Here is a 19,988-nt window from a genome sequence, read left to right on the forward strand (position 1 = left end):
TCACGCGATCGAATCCCGGGTGCGGCGGCTGCATTTCCGATGGAGGTGGAAAAGTTGTAGGCCCGTGTGCTCATATTTGGGTGCACGTTAAAGAACCCTAGGTGGTCGAAATTTCCGGAGCCCTCGACTACGGCGTCTCTCATATTAATATGGCGGTTTTGGGAAGTTAAACACCACAAATCAATCAATCATAATTATATAAGGTCTCGCAGCTGCTCATATCACATTGAGATGCACAGAAGTGCGACACAGAGACACGATGTTAGTCATAGAATGTGGGCATGAGAATAAGGTGCACCACGTGGTTTCATGAGCTGTATGATGCAACCTCTGTTGGCTGCATGCACCGTCTGTCCATAGCTGCTTGCGTGATTATTGGAGATATTAAAAACATGGTTTCATTCACGTCCTTTGGATCCTAAATTGGTATCCTCAATCGCAGGTCGGACCACTCATGATTCGATTCTGCCTAACTCACTCAAACTCAAATAAAGGCTTGCGTCCAAGTCTGAGCGAGTCCGGGTGAGTAATATGTCGGTGAGATTGAGTACGGAGTAGCCTGGTGTAGTGAGTCTGAGTCCGAGTTAATCCAGTTGAATAAAATTTTGGTGAGTCTGAGTCCGAGTGAGTCCAAAGTCTAAAATGTTCAGCTTGAGCGAGCCTTATTTGTACATTTTTTTGCCGATCTATGGCTCTACTTATACAAACTTCAGCATTACTACCAGCCTTACCTATATACAGGCTCACACGTTGATAGTCACGCTGACTCCCGCATACTTCAAACCACCGGTTGTTTACACGTTAGCTCAATATTTTTCGATCAGAGGCGTCAGTTGCGAACAAGAAGAAAAGCATCGTGACCATTCCTCTCCCCCCCCCCCATTTTCCCGCAAAAACTTTTTCTCGCGATTTCTTGGAAAAAAATAAAACATTTCATTTGAGTCATCCCTTTTGATAAAAAAGTGCTTATTCGACTGTTACCACTGACATCTTATTGTTCAAGTTACGAGATCCAAAAGCTCCAACTGGAGCACAGACTACGTGAGGTATCGGTGTTTAAGATCATTGACACCAAGCTCACATAAGGAAATCGAACGCTAACGTAATCTAGAGTCGTCTAACCAAAACTACCTCAAACTCAGGTAGAGCCGTGAATCGGAGTTTGAGTGAGTCACAAAGATAAAATATACTTCATGAGTTGGTCTCACTGAGCTCCACGTGTTTCGCCGAACTACTTCTCAAACATGAGCAAGCGGTTGAAAAACAAGATACTGTGTTCCGCCGCAAACCGTTCAAGCGGTACATACTTTGATTCCAGCGGCGTCCTTTCTGCTTGTGTGCCGGTTGCTATGCGATATCCATCAGGGCAAACACGCCTGTCAGCACCCTCAGCAAAATTTCCACGGTGTGAAGTTGGCTCGCCGAGCTAACCAGTCGTCCTGCACAAGTGAAAAACGCAGTTTTTCACGTTTATAAGACAGATAAGAGAAAAGCCACGTGCTTAAAGATTCGACGTTACACAGCTTTCAATAGCAGGTAAAACTAAAGATGTCAGGAAGGTACTTGGTATGCACGACAGTTTCCCATCCCAAGCTGCAAGAACACCATGCGTGCATTGCCCTAAAAGCACCCAGCACAGCAACAAAAATAAAACGAAATCATGTCTAAGGAGCTTAGGTAAGTTCTATCATTCACCGCGTGTGTTTGCGTATGTTGACACGAGCATACATCTTTAACCTGATTTCACAGTCCAGCAGAGGCTTATTCTGCAGCTTGTTCGTGAAGTCGCGCTTTCCTCTCGTGTTCCTCTAATTTCGAAACCTCGCTTTACTCACCCCGTTCTCTAAACCAAGCGAGCTTTCGTCGGTGTCGACGCAATTTGTCGGACTGTGTTAGCGTATGCAGCGGCGCGTCCGGCCGCTACACTAGCGGTGGTGAGCCGTTCGTTCAAATTAGGAACATGGACCCGTGCCCGTCTTCCTGCAGTACGCACGAGACCAATTAGCATTGGTGTGACTCAAGGGGGCCCCGCATAGAAGTTAATGCTCGACAGTTAGCGCGGTGGCGGTGCCACTCTAACAACGCAGGCGGCGATTCGAAGTCGCAACCAGCTCGAAATTTTTGCACGTCGGGCAGTATAACTCACGATATTTATGAAGCAATCAGCTTTTCATTATTATTACTTGAAATAAATAAACTCCATTTGCTTAGTAGTTTTTTTTAAATTGCGTGGCGCGGCATCTTGAAATTGTCCAGCCTTCAATTCGAGGGCAGTGCAAGCATTATTTTTATTGGTAATGCACTTTGATAGTAGGAAGGCGCCATAACCTCCGCGTAGTTGCCATAAGAAAAAAATCTGAGTGCTAAATAACTCGAATAATAAAAGGAAGTGAACACATTGTGGCATACTATTTTGAAACCGAGCTTCATTATTCAGTATCGTCGACGGACCATGTGATTTGCCCATGGCCCTTGTAAACAAGCAGTTACATTAGCAAACAACAGGCACAACATCAAACAATTATAGGTTGCCTCCACCTGCGCATATTTCGTATGTCAATTATAGCATATGAGGTGCTTGTTTTTTCTTTTAACTCAAGTCGTTTCTTTGCGAAACTGAAGCGGTTTGATCGTTGCTATCGATATACGTAATATCTATCTGGCTGATGCATGCCTGGCAGCAGTCCAGGCCGTCTCTTTATCTTGACACTTACGAAAGTTAGCATAAGGCATTGGGTATGAAAAAATACGATGAACGGAATAATAAATTAGTTGCGTGAAATACTTGACGTGCGAGTGATGAAACCATTTCTTTCATCCCGTGTGGCCCCTACCCGCAGGTGGTGGTGGTGGTGGTGGTGGTGGTGTTACAGCAGGCGGGGTTAGCCTGGCCTGCATGGCCGGCAATTGTTCCGCCTGAGCATCTCCTGAATTTGGAAAATGTCACCACGTGTCAGACAGCCCAGTGTCTCGCAGGAAGACCAACGAAATTCGTTGCACGTTCCTCCTAGTTGCCGCGGGTCCTTCAGGAAAGATGATGTCATCAACTGTCCGGTGCCTATGACGGCCTTTATGCAAGGTGCGGATCATCGCTGCTCTTTGCGCATCAAATTGTGGGCAAAGCCAAATGAAATGTTCAATATCCCCGATGTCACCACAGAATGCACAGAACGGGAAAGCGTATCTCCCAGTCTTGAATGACCAGGCCGGGGTGTATGCGGAGCCGGTTCTAATGCGGTACAACAGCGTCGCTTCTTCACGAGAAAGTCCATGAATTACACATGCTTGGTGTGCAAACTTGTAGATCGCCTTGAAATGATTGCGTATCACATCTTTGTTGTTCTGGTAAGTCTTAAGAGTTCTTACTTTTGGAAACGATGTACGTGCTTGGCATGCAAGGCATCAGCCTTTTCGTTGCCCTCAATGCCAACGTGGGATGGGATCCACTGGAACTTTATATTAAAACTCTTGCCATTTAGGTGTTTGATTAGTGCCAGGGATTGCCTGGTGAACTTTTCTTGAGGTAGGCCACGATGCACTCTTTGTAGCGCGCGCCGATTTGGAGTCCGTCAGCACTACAACATCTCGTGCAGAAAAGGATCGCAGTATTCGCAAATCCGCCATAATTGCAACGCTTTCTACCATTGTGGAAGAAACCACGCGATCCAGGCGACCCGACCATGGCACGCCCAGGCTGGGTATGCAGAAAGCCGCTGCGCAGCTATCCGTCTGTGTGCACACTGATCCGTCGGTGTACACTTGTAGGTGGCCGCGGTACATGGTGCTCAAGTGGTCCATACCACGGCCCAGAGAATACATGTATGAGCCACAGGTGATCGAAAGTTAGCATCAAAGAAGTATTCCTTCCGCGATAGGGTTGTGGGGTTTGTAATTCGGAAAATGCAAGACAGGAATCGGCAACGTTGTAGGTGAGCAACCGTAAGATAGAAAATCGGATTTTCTAGAAAGTAGTCGAAGCCCACCCTCCTTTTATGTCGTTGGTCTTTGAAATAGATATTTTCGAAAAAATAGGAACTTTCCAGAAACAGTCGAGACTTACCGCAAGTGTCCCCATGCACCCCGAAAAAGTATTATTGGCTTCGGGCATGCCCGAGCCGTATTCATAACTACTCAAAATGCACAAAGAAGTGAGTCGAGCTAGCAACGCTTGACTCATATAAAGTATTGTAATGTGTTTGAAGCCATATACTCACCGATTGCTTGTCATGTTATTGACTTCCAGAATGACTGGTATCTGCCGCATTTTCCAATGAGTAAGAAGTATCTAGCTCGAACGCGGCTGGCCACTGGCGTTGAGAAACATATACTAAAGCAGCACGGCCAAGTAAATAAATAAGTAAATGAACCTCTCCTAGAACTTTACGTGACTAAATTACGGTACATTTATAAAGTACGCCAAAGCGGCGGATAGAGTATTTATTTTTACTGCATGCAATTTTTTCTTGCAACGTAGAATAAGTGTTTATAAGTACGATCGTGCTCTTGCGATCGGTTCCCACTTCAATGCGGCCGCCGTGGTCGGAAACCTATCGCATGTTCTCGAGCTCAGCACAGTGACAGTTTGCATTTAAAGCTATCGTGATGCCAAAGATCCAATTATAGGCCTGCAATTATTCCGATTTGATAGTGAGACACCTCAAAACCAGAGTACCTCCACCGTGGTGGTGCTGCGTTTACGGCACTAGGCTGCTGACGCGAACATCGCGAGCTTGATTTCGACCATAGCGGTCGCGTTTCTATGTAGGCGAAATAATAGAGGCACGTGTACTGTGCGATATAGGTGCACGTTAAAGAACACCAGGTAATAGAATTTATACAGCACTTCATTGCGGCATGCCTCCCAATCAGGCCAACAGTGGGGTTGGGGCCCGTAGAACCATAGACAGTGCCCTACCTGGGCACAAAGATAGATAGATCTCTGAGCTTAGAGAGCGAGTGCACAAAACAATTTCAAGCACGCACGCTTGTCACTTACAACAGTACAAAATCAGGGCATCGCAAGAATTGCTTGACAATGGTTGTAGCGAATGTATAGCGGATATCGTTTGCACTGAAGGTAATCCGGCAGCGATGAGCAAATGTGCCTGCCGTTAATGGGCATAGAAAGAACGGTTGTCGTTTAGACTCGAGAGAGGCCACCAGAAGGCTCCTGAAGGTCTGCCGAACCAGAATAGACACGTGTGTGAATTTTTCATGCTTTTCAAACTCGCACAGCATTCTGCAAAAGCAAGCGGTCCTGTGTTTTTCAGTCGATATAGCGCGCTAGCCGACGACTCTAAAGCTGACAATGAATTTTTTTTCCATCGTAGCACTGAGGCCATGCTAGCACTTCTGTAAAAACAGTAGGCTAACGCCAGACATCGAATAAAACATCATGCCCTCACTTGCGTTCTCATCGTATTTGTTCTGTCAATACACGTGTCAAAATAACGCCTAGAAACGAGTTTCTGTGAAGCTGTTGAAATTCCCACGGCGTTGCTTCTGTGCGAACAGCGCGTATCTGCGCGTAAGTATACAGTTGCGATGGTTCCCGGTTGATATCAGTTGTCTCTGATCGACTCCTCACGTTCATACCTAGCAAACAGCCTGCTGCTTTACGTCGTTTGCACATTTGTTCATTGCATTCCAAAAATACCTCGACTCCGCCGTTCTGCTCTATGCACGAAGCCGTTTCATGTGTGCAGCCACTTGCTACAAAGCTTTACTTGAATTGTGGAGTGCACGCATAGATACAAAACAGAAAAATTCGCTTCCTTTAAGCTCACTAAATTTTTTTTTTCAACAATAAAAGACGCCCTTGTTTGGGGGACGCGAGAAAACATATTACACTTACAGTACTGTCACTTTGAGGTTTTGGTCTCTTTTCGAATTTCGGGAAAAGCGAGCACATTTTGAATATGTTATGTTGTTGTGAGAACTTAACGCTTCTGAATACGCAGTTATCCTTATTTCTCACGTTTTTGCTGTACGCGTATCGTCCCTTATTGTTATTGCACTTCCTGAAAAATATGAAGTTATTATTATTATTATTATTATTATTATTATTTTAATTATTATTAATATTATTATTTGTTTATTTATTTATTTATTTCCAATACTGCTAACCCCAATGATAGGGGCTCTAGCAGGTTGGTACAAAACATATAACAAGGTTTCTTAACAAAACAACAAATTCAGACAATACAAAATTCAACTGACAATATCAACGTGAAATATCAAAATATAAATGCAGACAAGCCTTTCGTAATACAAAATACATCAGGGTTACAATTGAAGGAGAGCCTGAAATGTATCACAGTCAACTACCGTTACTACGTCTTTATCGAGTTAATTTCATTCTGTTACAGTTCGGGGGAAAAAGGATATTTAAAAACATTGTTCTTGCATTTAAATGGCACTAATGAGTATGGATGTCGTTGCCTTGTAGAATAACCGCTGGAAAAAGAAATGTAGTCACACGTTCGGCTCTGTAACTTACCCTTGACAATTTTAAACATGAACTTAAGGTGAGCGATTTTATTTCTAACTGCAATGCTTTTTAAGTCTGCTTGGCGAAGTAACTCTGTAATAGATGATGGACCGTAACTATTAAAAATAAATCGTACAGCCTTACTCTGAACTCTATTCAACTTACGTGTGTTCGTCTGCGTAAACGGGTCTCAAATACTATTTGCATATTCTGAAATTGGCAGGATTAATGCTTTGAAAGTGGCGAGCTTACAGATGGTAGATGCCCTTTTGAGAGACCTCCTTAAAAATGAAGTTTAGACAATGCCTATTAGAAATAGCTGTGATATGACTATCCCAGTGAATGCTATCAGTTATAATAAGACCTAAATATTTGAACTCATTGACACGATTTAATGATTTACGATCAACTGTATATGTATATAAAAGATGATTTTTCTTGTTACTTACGGTCATTACAGCGCATTTGTCGTAATTCACAGCCATCTGCCACGTCCTGCACCAACGCATCACTTTAACTAATTCAAAATTCAGTGCATTTTGATCTGAAGTTGAATTTACCTCACTATACAAAACACAATCGTCGGCATATAGTCTTATTTTAACGCCACAATCATCCACCATGTCATTTATAAAAAGAAGGAACAATAACGGTCCTAAGACTGATCCTAGGGAAACACCCGAATCTACAGGCAGCTTTTTTGAGAAATGTTCATTAAAAACAACATACTGTTTTCGAAATCCCAGGTATGCTTGTACCCATTGAGAAAGCTGTGGGTTTTTTAATACTGCCCAAAGTTTCATAAGTAGTCTGGAATGAGAGATTTTGCCGAAGGCCTTCGCGAAGTCTAAAAAAACAGCATCTATCTGTGACTGGTTATTTATGGCTTGTGCGAAGTCATGAACAATTTCAACCAATTGTGTTACTGTGGAAAACCCACGCCTAAAATCATGCTGAGCTGGTGAAAGTACTGAGTGTGACTCCAAAAAGCAGGAAATGTGTTTATGTATTATGTGTTCCAACAACTTGCATCATGTGCAAGTCAAAGCTATTGGGCGATAATTACAAACCAACTGTTTATCTCCATGTTTGAATAAAGACTTCATTTTAGAGAATTTCCAATCCTCAGGCAGGACACCTCTGGATAATGATTCATTAAAAATAATTGTCAAAAATTTTGAGGACCATTCAGCATATCTCTTTAAAAAGGCATTTGGTAAGTCATCTAGGCCACAAGATTTTCTTACATTCAAATTCAGTAATAATTCAAATACACCAGCTTCTGTGACTTCCAGATTTTCAATGGGAGGCAGGTCTTTAAACTTGCTAAAAGTAGGGGTGGTTTTGTCATCACAAGTGAAAACAGATGCGAAGTGTTCGTTAAATGCATTGGTTATTTCTGTTTCATCTAATGTGCAAACGTTATTTATAACAAACGTGTCTCTATTGGATGACTTTGGCCTTATAAAATGCCAAAAATGAGACGGTGATTCCTTAATCATGTGAGTTAACTTTACATCGTAAAAACTGCGTTGTTCGATCTTCATCTTATCTTTTAGTTGTCGAGACAGATCGCGGATCAGAAAACGAGTTGTGATACTCGTGTGCTTTTTTAGTGATTATTATTATTATTATTATTATTATTATTATGAATGCCCCAAAACCACATTAGGATTATGAAAGCGGCCGTAGTGACAGTCTCCAGAAATTTCGAATGCCTGGGATTGGTTAACGTGCACCTAAAGTCAAATACGCGGGCCTCACACCTTCTCTTCTCCATCCAAATTGCAACAGCCGCAGTCATGAAACTAACAAGTAGTGACCACTGCGGCCATGCGGACTTCTCGATACAAATGTATATTCTTGATGGAGTTGTACGAGCCACACACACAGAACGAATTTAACGATTGCGTGAGCCCTACAAATTAGTTGAAAGATTCATCAGGAAGACAAACGAACGTGAATAATTGCTATTTCAATTATGGTAGCACCCACACTGTTTCTGTGCAAGAAGAAAATAGTGAACCACCTATCAGAGTATGTCCAACAGTGTCTTGTCGATGACCAAACAATTTATACAGTACAGCTTAGTATTACATCTTGCTTTCTAATAGCACTTTCCTTACCGGGTTCCAACTCAAGCCGCCGCTGCTGCCTATAGTTGGTCTCCGTGATAGCAAGCACGCACTCGAACACGTACTCCACGTGGCCGGACTCGTCCAGCGCGCGGCTGTCCAGTGCGTACGTCAGGCACACGTGGTAGCCGGCAGCGCCTTGGGCGGGGGCCGCCATCCTGGCAGGAGCCGAGGCCACCGGTCGTGACACGGGATCTCGGCCGCTGCTCTGGTAGAGGAACAGCGTTGGCTGTGGGAACACGCCTTCCACCTCACACGACAGGTTCGTCACGTGCGCCGACACCCGCTGGTAGGTGAAGTCAAACATCTTGGGAGGAGCTGCGAGCGAAGAAAATAAAGAACAATAAGCAAGAAGTTCGGGGGTAGAAACAAACTGCCGAGGTTCAAGGAATCGTTGCATCTTGGAATAAACACTCGAACGACGTTACACTCAGCAAAAGGCACATAAGTGGTGGCAAACACTGTGCGGCCTGTTGTTGTAACAACATGGTATACTTTTTCTTTTACGTAGACCACAAATTGTCACCTATTGTCTCTTGAGTATACTGCGGTCTATTGTAACCTTTCGTTATTTTGTTTTGAAACACACTGACTGCTCGAGCAAAACCTTCTTAGTCAGCAATCATGGCACAAGTTTTTATGTCATTCCGTCACTCAATCATTCAATCTCTCAAACAGTCAATCAGTCTGTTACAGAGTTCAGTATGTATATTAACAACACATCTACAGGGCAGTGTCGAGAAAAACGCGACTTCCTGTCTAGCGAAGTGTGGTAACTCATCGCAGTAATTAAAACACACAAGAAGCACTTGCTTACACATACAAAAAAAATATGGAGAAGTTAACGGCCACAGGTACACAATTTTTATAACTGTTATAAAATTTCAATATATGTTTATGACTTTTTAAAAAAACATTGTTACAAGAACACTCATACAGTGAGATCTGTCTGTAAGATTCAGTTTGTAACAACGGTGTACTGTAACAATCTTTTTTCAATGACACAAAGCAAGGTATATGTGGGAATAGCTAGACCTATTGAATAACAAACCATGTTAATACTATTCACTAAATGAAATTGTTCCAGGTATTTATTTATACACATCCATTTTAATGATAACAGGACGGATGCATTCCACAGAAAAAAAAGTTTGGTTTGACGCGTCACTATATGCGCCTATACATTCTTTACAGTCCCAATTACTGAGCGGCTCATCTGCACTGTGATGTTAACTGTGGCATGTACATTTATTAGTTCGGGGATTACATGCGCTAGCCTTTCTGTATCGTATTTTCTCGTACTCTTTCGCTGCAGTGTGTTGTGCGTCTAAAGTTGTATGTTTTCTGTCATCGAGAATATGCATTATGGAATGCGACCCCGTTAGACTTTGATCTCTTACGTAGGATCATTGCTATACTCAACATCTTCTTCAACATTTATATGTTGTGTTTGTTATAGAGGGAAAAAAGTGCGTTCTAGGTCGGGCACCTTCGTTTCTCCATACCACCCATTTTTTTAGTTTATGAATGCATTGTTTCTTTCTTTCTTTCAATAGTCTTCTGCACATTAAAAAAATAGCGAATACGCGAGTGTACTAAACAATAATGCACTTGTATTACTTTTCAAATAGGCAAGCAAACATCTCATTTCCCTGATTACACCAACTCACCGAGAAAGATCAACGCGAACGTTGCTCATGTGATATGTCAAGTAGAATGTTTCATGAAAAGTAATGCCAAGAAACTTTCGGCATAAGACCTGTTCAATTTAATATTCTCATAATTTACTTGAGTGCCACGGCGTATACTTTTATTTGTTCGGTCGTAAATACCATATTTTCTTTTTTTTTTGCACCCCACAGTCCACATTTCATATAAGCGGGATACTGGTGGGCCTTTTACTTAAGCAATAATGCAAGTGCAACTGCTAATCATGAAAAAGTTTTGAACAGTGCTATGACTGGAATTATCATTTTGAGAATCAATTTTATCTCTGTCAAGGCAGTAGTTGATGCCTTAGACAGGTGTCCTCGTCAAAGCGTGCTTTCTGTCGATACCTCTATTCAAAAAGTTTTAGTCTCTTTTAGCTTGCATTGTTTGAAGTTTTCCCTTCTTTCTAGAAGGTGACACGTGTTGCGGTTAGAAGGATCTACTTAGGACACTTCCAGAAAACTTACTGCGCTTATAAAATCCGACGTGCGTTAGTTCGTATAGCCTTTCTTTTAATAAGTTCTAAACTTGTCAGCAAGATTCAAGTAGCAACATTGACTAAGAAAATATGTCTAGATTATTTTTATTGTAATTTAAGGCGTTCCAGCCTAGACTTCCATATTAGCCAGATGAAACAAGGAATAACTTTTAATGTGATGGTCAGAAACGTGTTCTACATAAATTCCCAAAAATTTGCAAGCACGCCCATATTCACGTTATTTTTCTACCAAACCTACTTTGACGATTTGTAGTGGCATACAGTGTACAGTCAACAGTGCAGCAACCACGGTAATTCAAAGCAGACCTTCTTTCTGAATAGCAGCACGCCGCTAATTCATTACTTATTTTACCATTCGCACATACATAACCGCCTTTTTTTAAAATGATTTTTTTCTCACAACGTGGTGTATGGTTTTTATAATATTCTGGCTGCATCAATTTTTAAAATGAATGTCTAACTGATGTGATCTCTTTCTTGATAACTATACTTCATTCACGTTTCTCCCCCGCTGCATTGTTGCGCTCATCACTCAAATTTAGTTATAATCCTTTAACGACCCCTACCTAATTGTTTCGTTTAGAAAGCTATGGGATTCAGCCATCAAGTTTCCCAAATGTCATCGTAAGACCAAGTGGGCAGTAAGTAGAGGCATTAAAATTCTATGTGTTTTAGCACGTAATCACCGTTAAGTGATAACTTGAGGACTGGCAGTCTGGCACAGCGGATTTCAGACATCACCACTCCTCTTCCTTTGCTTCCTCACACGTGAACACCACTGCAGTTAAGCCAAACGGGATGTCATTAAGGGGCAGAAAAACTTCATTACGGCCCCAGATTAGTATTGCCAGATGCATCGAAGGCTACCTGACTTGACACAATGATGCACTGAGAGTTCTGCATGGATGCAAATGCTTTCTTCATCTCCCTTTCAGCCTCCTCACATTTTTTTTTCATTCCTGAGGCTGGCAGTTTGCGGGCAAAAGTGGCGTGAGTCCAGCTCTATGTTGAGCAGGGTCTTTCTCGCCTTTATCTTTTTTGGACTTCGGACGCGTTGCTAATAAGCCATTGGCTACCGGCATTGTCCAAAGTTGCCACCCCACTTACCAGCGCTTCTTTAATGACCTTCTGCTACTAATTACCCTGTGCGCTATTTTGCGAATGGTCATTACGGAAGCGTAGAGGAGAGGAAAGTTCGCCCTAATACTGTGGCAGCCCGCGTTCTTGTGCATATTAACGGAAAGTGTGTTGGTGATACGGTAGTAATACTAAAGTTTCGACTGTGATTAACTAACTTGGACGTCAAATAATATGAATTGGTATCCTGCTTATAGAGTGTCTAGGCAACATCTGAAGTTTATGAGTGAGTAGGTAAACTGTGTATGCGATGAACATTTCAAAAGTGAATCAGTTCATGGGCATCGTAAGGCACTTTGACCTTTCTGTCTGCGTGTTTGTTTGTATCTAGCCGCCTACGATTGGCTACTCTAGTGATCGCCTCCTTATCGTGGTGCCGAGCTAAATATGTATTAGAGAGTAAGAAGGTTTGATGGTTACGAATTTCCAGTCCTGACATGAGTAACGTAGTCTTGACATGGATAATGTAGTCATGACATAAGTAACTTAGATGCGTCTCGCGATCATTTTGTTTCAATTTGTCACAACTGGTCTAGCGCCACAATCCCATAGTGTGAATTATTCAACGCAAGTGTTGACGTCCAGAGTTGCATATGAATTGGTGCATTGCTTCATGAAAGATTTTATTGCTATAGAATCATTCACTCTGACTAGCTTTCTGAAAACATTAGGCAGCAAAAGACGGTTGACAAGAAGACAATAACATCCTGGAAACGTGATAGCAATAATCATCATAGCAAAATTCAACCACAAAATCTGTTATTTGAATGTTGGTCCGCTTTTCTTAAATCACGAGTTATTTCCGCCATACAAGAAACGAAGTCACCTGAGCGACACTGGATCCCTTCAACCTTAAATACAAGTGTCAGAACATGGTGTAAAAAGAGCATTCTTAAGTACAACACACCTAGTTTTTTTGTTTGTCAATGTGTGTATACGTTCACGTGCAAGTATGTGTTTTGAATATAATTTCATTACATTAGGATGGCTGGCTCTAACGTAGCCTACCTTGCTCTGTTTTTTCCTTATGAATAAAAAATAAACGAATATACAAATCTATTTGCATGAAGTAGGTGTACAGTAGCGTGCTTCGCAACAGAGCACCATTATTTGAATCGTTAAGGAAAAGGAGTACATTAGCTCTCTACTCCATGCGGTTGAACCTAACACTTTCGGGCTCCACGGCAAAATGCTCTACTAATTAGAGAAGTCGGCTACGCAACGCAATACAGTATGTCCTTTAACGAAATTCGAACTGATGCGCTATCTAAAGTCACCCAGCTGTGCTGAAAGAAAGCTTCAGTTTTCAGCTGCTACATTCTTGTAGTAGTGGTGTTCGAAAACTAACTAAAGATCGCGGTAACAAGTCACTTGGCACAATGGCTGCATTTTATGGAGATTAAGTTCTGTAGGCCCGTCTCCTTAGATTTTGATTTGTGTTACGAATACTCATGTAGTCCTGATTTCCGGAGCATTCTACTGTGATGTGCCTCGTAATCACAGTCAGGTTTTGAAACATAAGACAGTGACAATCATTACTATTTCAAAAAGGGAACGTCAGCCGCGGCTGAATGACAGCCCCAGCCTACCATAAACGGTCATCAGCTTGGACTCGGAGTCTTGTCCTGCGAGCGACATGACGTGGCAGGAGTATCGGCCGCTCAGCTCAGTGGTTGGGCGCACCAGGTTGAGCGCGCGAAACTTGGTGAAGCTGTTCCCGTTGGAGAGCGAGTAGTCTAAATTGATGCGGTCCTTTAGGCGACTGGACACGAACCACTTGTTCAGCTCGGGGATCCACTGGTAGATGGGTTGCGGATCATCGTTGAGGAACCACTTGATCACCAGGTGCTCGTCTTCACGGTTCGCGTTGTACACACAGTCCAGAACCGCGGAGTCCTCAGTGCCATTCTGCACCCACTTGGGCACCGACAGGTGGAGAATGTGCAGGCTGGACGCCACTGCAATTACACGAGAACAATACTGGTAAGCGTTTCGATGACATTGTGTGTGGCTCATTTACGCGATTTCACGTTAATTTCGGTTTAGTGAGTCTGTCAGGACTAGGTGCAGTGCATCTACAGAACCTCAAGAAGCCGCCCTTCTGGGTGAGCACTCATGAACCCTAAAAGTGCGCAAAGTCTAAGTACTCCTCTACTGATTCAAAAAGGTAGGTTTATAGATGGCAGTGCGAATTGAATCCGGTAGCCAACACATCAGAAGGGGACGCTCAACGATAATGCAACCATTGCCCTATATTACGTTTGAAGTGCCACTTCTGCAATAATTGTGGAAGCACTTGAGTCATGATATCATTGAAAAATTACCTTGTTTGTACTATTATGGAGTTCCCCACGACATCAGCACTCTGCGCTTCCGCAAAAACTGCAGGAATGATACTTTACATTCTCTCAGACGTTTCTAAATGCACGCTGTAGATGCAAGCGAAAGCGAGGGAAGGCACTGGGAGGTGGAAAAAAATAAGCCGGCAATGTACACGCTCTCCAATTGACTTTATAATCCGTCAGAAGGCACAGTGGTACGCTTTCGCACACGTTGCAGTGGTCTCTTGAATCGCTCACTCGACAGTGTCTCCGTCAACGTATGCGGTGAAATGAATCCATTCATAAATAAAATAGTTCCCATGAATTCAGATGCACAAAGAAGCGATACAACACTGTCAATGGTTATGAAATACATGTGCATTTACAGTGGTTGTTTCTGACGTTCGCCAAACGACCTGCGCGTAACTTGCCTACTCTTTCGTCAAACTTTTGTAAGGTGATGCGTCGTTGTAAAAGCATCGTGCTGACATGCCAACAATAGAACTCATCTTTTGTGACGCGATAACAATTATATGACACTCTTGGCGGCTTTTTCCCGTAGCCGTCATGTCCCGAGAATATATATATATATATATATATATATATATATATATATATATATATATATAGAGAGAGAGAGAGAGAGAGAGGGAGAGAGATAGCGTCCATTTTTGTGAGAGGGAACACGGGAGTGCGTGGCCAGCGCGCTCCGGCGGCTGCTGCTGGCAGAGCGTTCAAGCGGAAGTGAAAGCAAGCACGGCCTATTTTTGCGTCATCTCGTGGCGAGCAAAGCAAGCAGTCATTGGTGATATGGAACCAGCGACAAGATTGCGACTCCCTCCCTCTTCTAGGTGATTACCGATCTCTTGTGTAAGTATTTTGATATTATGTCCACGATGCTCTTGGCACGTAGCATTGGTACATCACATGTGCCAAACTTTGAAATTTTCTTTGATTGCGAGTCGTTGGGGAATACGGGCTGCACAGTGCAGTTCCCCTCAACTTACAAAGGCCCTCCTTACTTCTTCAGTGCGAACAAACTCAATTTAATCAACTTCCACGCGGCGCTTTCTTCCTAGTGGCAGCGTAGAACATTTAATATACAGATTTATTCTCTAGCATGATGAAGCGAGCGCCCAAATACGCGTCTACGTACTATCCTGGTTCCAAGCCTCAGTGTTTTCATCACCACGCCCCATACAGAAAACGCTGTGGTAACGTTCGCCGGGGGTTCAGGCTTGACCAGGAGTTCTTTGTTTCGGGAAGACAAATAGGGCACTGGCAAGAGGGCGGATGGGGGGCAAGGGAGCACTTATAGCACGCGAGCGTTCTTTTTTCTATTCAATATAGTGGCAAGGAAGGAGGGACTCACAACCAAGCAAGAACTGTGGGAGGCGAACTCGTCCTCTACGTGGGCAATGTAAACGTGAGGGAGTTGGGACGGGGAGATACGGTAGAGCTCCCCTTCCTGTAATAGGCTCCATAAATCAGAATCAGGTAGACAGTGCAAACTATGCCGCGACTGACGACCCAAATACCTCGTGTAAGTTTCTCGGCAAATTGCGAAGAAGGTGCGAGATGACCCGTCAGAACCCCGCACTCCAAAATATGCATGGTCCAGCCGAGGCCACCACCAAAACAGCGGAGGAAGGGAGCGAGTAGAAGGTTCATTTCCTAGGCGTCTACAGGCATAAATCCACTCCTGTGTGTATGGTTGAGATCCGGTGAGATTCGTTATGAAACAATGCCAGCCTACACGAGGGCACAACTGCTTTTGTGTCTTCAGGTGCTTCTCATGAATGACATATGCACAACATAGGAGCCATCACACCGGCGATGAGATTATTCAGCTTCCCGGCGTACAGAATACGAAGTAGTTAAGGCAACATTGGTATACTGCGGTCACGTGTACGAAACGTTGCGGCTTGATGTGTCCTACAATGTGAACTCACTTCCTAACGTAATGGCACTACCGGAGATGCATTTCCTTCCGCTCCATTTTATCCTTCTCATTCAATCTTTTTACTGTTTCCCTGCAGTTATGACACTTATCCACCCAGGCCTGTCAGTTCCATCTATTTTTAATCACCGGCCCATAGTGTGGTTTAGTTCCTCTTTTTGGTGGATTCTGGGGTCATATTCTGTGATTCGAAGGCAGCGCTTCAAAGTTTGCAGTCTGCCATGCGTAGGAGGAGTCATGAGCAATTGGTACAAGAAATAAGACATTGCCATCATGAAGCTCTAGCACGAGGGTTCTATATTATATATCAATGGCTGCCTGGACATATCGGTGTTACCGTAAATCAATTAGCCGATGATGCAGCCCGCTCAGCCCATGAAGGAACCCGTGTAGTTCCGATTCCTCTATCAAGGAATGATGCAGCAAGACAACTTTACCTGCTGGCTCGAGATCTCACACGCACGTTCTGGTCGTCTACCAGCCTCCAAAGGTGTCAATTTTATGAACTGGATCCTTCGCTCAAGCTAAAGCTACCATCACAACTTTCCCCTCTCCGAAGCGACACTGTTATGCCGCCTTTGGTTGGGTGTTGCATTTACAAAGGTGTACTCCTTTCGCATTGGTATGGCAGACACTCCTACATGCGACTACTGCGGAGCTGAAGAGACCATCGAACACGTCCTGTGCAGCTGCGCTTGCTACGACAAACAGCGATGCCAGCTCCGGATGGTTTTGAATCAACTCGACCCCGGACCATTTTGTATGTAGAAGATACTAGGACCTTGGGCATCTGCTTCAGTTGCGCAGAAAGCAACTAAAGCACTGCTAATTTACCTAAAGTCAGCAAACCTGAGTGACCGCCTGTAGACTGTGTGTGCTCCCCGAGTGTGCTCGTGATTGTGTGTACCTTCTAATCTCTCTGCAACCTCTTTTCTCCCCTTTATCTCTTCCCCAGTGCAGGGTAGCAAACCGGGTGTGCGTCTGGTTAACCTCCCTGCCTTTCCTTGCATCTTTATCTCTCTCTCTCTCTCTTGGTGGTTTTACTTATTTCATAGGAAAATGCCTTTCGTATATTTTTATAAATTTCTCTATGAACTCATTGTATGCCTCATTGGCGGACGTTAATGCCAAGACAGAAGACCAGTCTTGGGCCATTATCTCAGTTTTAAAGGCAACCAGCCCACTATCTGTTATTCGCTGTACAGTGAATGTTTCTACCTCACGGTTTCGAATTCCTCTTTGATTTTCATATAGCGCATAAACAGGGAGGTGGTCACTAATGTCCGAAGCAACGGTACCAGTGGTGTAAATCTTTGTCTCTGCATTTATTATTAAATGGTCAAGGCAAGACAATATGCCGCACGTAATGCGAGTTGGTGTAGTAATTAAATTTTTGAAACCACTCGAAGACAGCAATGTACCAAATTCCGTGGAAGTAGTGCTGTCATCAAGAATATTGATGTTAAAGTCGCCACCGCATGTCGAGTGAAAGTTCTTTTTGCAAGTGAAGTCCAGGAAACTTTCATAAAATGCTAGGAAACGCCTAATATTTCCACCCGGTGGGCGATAAACAACAGCGAACATTTCATTTTGATCGGAGACATTGAGCATTTCGTAATCTTCTGTTGACACGCAGTATTCATGAACTAAATGGCATTTCTTCTCTGTTTTCACATAAAGCGCAACACTCCCTCCACGTTTATGCGATCGATTGGAAAAGAAACTGGCATATGCAGGCAGTTTCAACTTGCTACTATTGTTCGTATACCAGGTTTCAGACAGCATAAGAACACCCACTTTGAATGAGAGTTGCTCTTAAAAAAGCAAAATGTCCCCCTTTTTCTTCATTACAGAGGGAGTGTTAATATGCAAAACTGATTGGCATGGCGGGTAATCAGATTTAATAGCAGAAGGTGACGCTAAGTTTATGTATGCGCAGTCGTTATCCATTTTGATGATACGGCGCAGTGTTCAGCCCAGCCTGTCACCTGCGCCTACGCAGTTGCATATGATGATCCCGAAAAAACCTTATCAATATCATGCTCATTTGGAACGTGCACAGCGGGCGTATCGTCGGATTGCTTCGCATAGATTTTCCCGTTAAATGACCCGACGGATTTTCATTTTGTATTCACACTTTTTCTTCACAGCAAGAGCTAGAAGTTTCTTTAAGGCTGGGCAAAGATGCTCATTCACATAGATAGCATTTTCACTGGTCAGTCCGACATCTTTGTTAGTCAGACGAGCTCGGTTTGCTTTCCTTAGAATGCTGTCTCGCTTTTTACGAGACTTAAACTGGACGATGATATTACTTCTGCCACTGTCTCGGCTCGGCACCCGATGACAGACCTCAATATCACCTGCAGTTATTTGCTCATTTATGGCACTGCCAATATTAGAGACAATGTTAGTAACAGATTCATTGTCTTGTTTCAGTACACCTTGTATCTCGAGGTTTGCCTTCCTCGAGTACTGCTCAGCAAGAACAAGCCTTGTATCAAGATCCCTGCCTTTGCTCTCAAGACATTTACACTCAGCGCGAAGAGCAGCATTTTTACTTTCAAGATCCCTATTCTTTGTAATCACATCGTCCAGTTTCTTCTTGTGCTCCTCAATTGAAGTGAAGGCAAAGTCGAGGCTTCCCGTCATTTGACGCTGATCATTTTTTAGCTCACGGATTTCGTTCCGTAAATCCCTTTCAAGGGAATCACGAAAAGATTTCATCTCTTGTTTCATCTCTTCTTTTATCTTTAGCAGTTCTGCCTTCATTTCTTCCTTGAGTTAGCAATGCCTTTAGCCATTTTTCAATGCCCGCACAAGAATACAACGCAGGACAATTAGAAGAAAAAAATTCCGGATTCACTGTTTGACAGCAGCGACGAAGCGTAGATGTGCAACAAGACAATAAAATACCCGATATATCTGGAACACTAACCTGCCTGCATTTCCGATGGAGGCGGAAATGTTGTAGGCCCGTGTGCTCAGATTTGGGTGCACGTTAAAGAACCCCAGGTGGTCTAAATTTCCGGAGCCCTCCACTACGGCGTCTCTCATAATCATATAGTGGTTTTGGGACGTTAAACCCCACATATCAATCAACACTAACCTGCGATAAGAGTGCCAGAAAGTTTAGCCCGTGCACACAGCTCTCGCCGCTACTGCCAAGTGAAAGCTGCGACAACCACGTAGCTCCTTTTGTAGTGCGCAAAGCGTGACGTTGATCCTGGAGACAGGGCGCAGGCGCAGCCGACAATGACGCCTCCTGGTACCAGACCCTGGATTGCTTCAGAGAAGCGGTGGACCATTTGGACGCTTTTGGTGCGGCTGCTTGAAATGCCCTGCGATAAGAGTGCCAGAACGTTTAGCCCGTGCACACAGCTCTCGCCGCTACTGCCAAGTGAAATATGCAGAGAAACCACGTATTTCATAAGAACAGTTTAACAAAAAAGGTCCTGTTGTTTACTTAGAGAAAAACTCAGCGGGGGAATGTTGTATGTTATATCTCATCAACAAAAAAGTTTCCTGCTGGTTATGATTACTTTACGTTTATTTCAAAACTACTGCCCTTCAAATAGAACAAAAAATGTTTGCTTTCTTGCTTTTCCTGGCTTCATCATCTCCGGATTTCATAAAATAGTCGTATTTCACGTGACCTCTATTATAAATGAATAAACAACGCCTTCATCGTGTAAGTTTAGGTACAGATTATTTTTGATTATTGATAAATCAGACGAAG

The 19,988-nt window shown here is 43.3% G+C and overlaps 1 protein-coding gene across 1 annotated transcript; it reads right to left on the reverse strand.

Moving 5' to 3' along the window:
* Window positions 1–1,327: 1,327 nt before the first annotated feature.
* LOC142814382 (uncharacterized) lies at window positions 1,328–19,021 on the reverse strand. Its single transcript, XM_075893119.1, has 4 exons — window positions 18,613–19,021; window positions 13,561–13,929; window positions 8,617–8,943; window positions 1,328–1,439 (listed from the first exon to the last, which is right to left on the reverse strand). Exons 1-4 carry the CDS (start codon window positions 19,019–19,021, stop codon window positions 1,348–1,350), a joined length of 1,197 nt encoding a protein of 398 aa, XP_075749234.1. The 3' UTR covers window positions 1,328–1,347.
* Between the last annotated feature and the right edge of the window lie 967 nt (window positions 19,022–19,988).

Source organism: Rhipicephalus microplus, chromosome 4, assembly GCF_043290135.1.
Source record: "Rhipicephalus microplus isolate Deutch F79 chromosome 4, USDA_Rmic, whole genome shotgun sequence".
Classification (NCBI taxonomy): domain Eukaryota; kingdom Metazoa; phylum Arthropoda; class Arachnida; order Ixodida; family Ixodidae; genus Rhipicephalus; species Rhipicephalus microplus.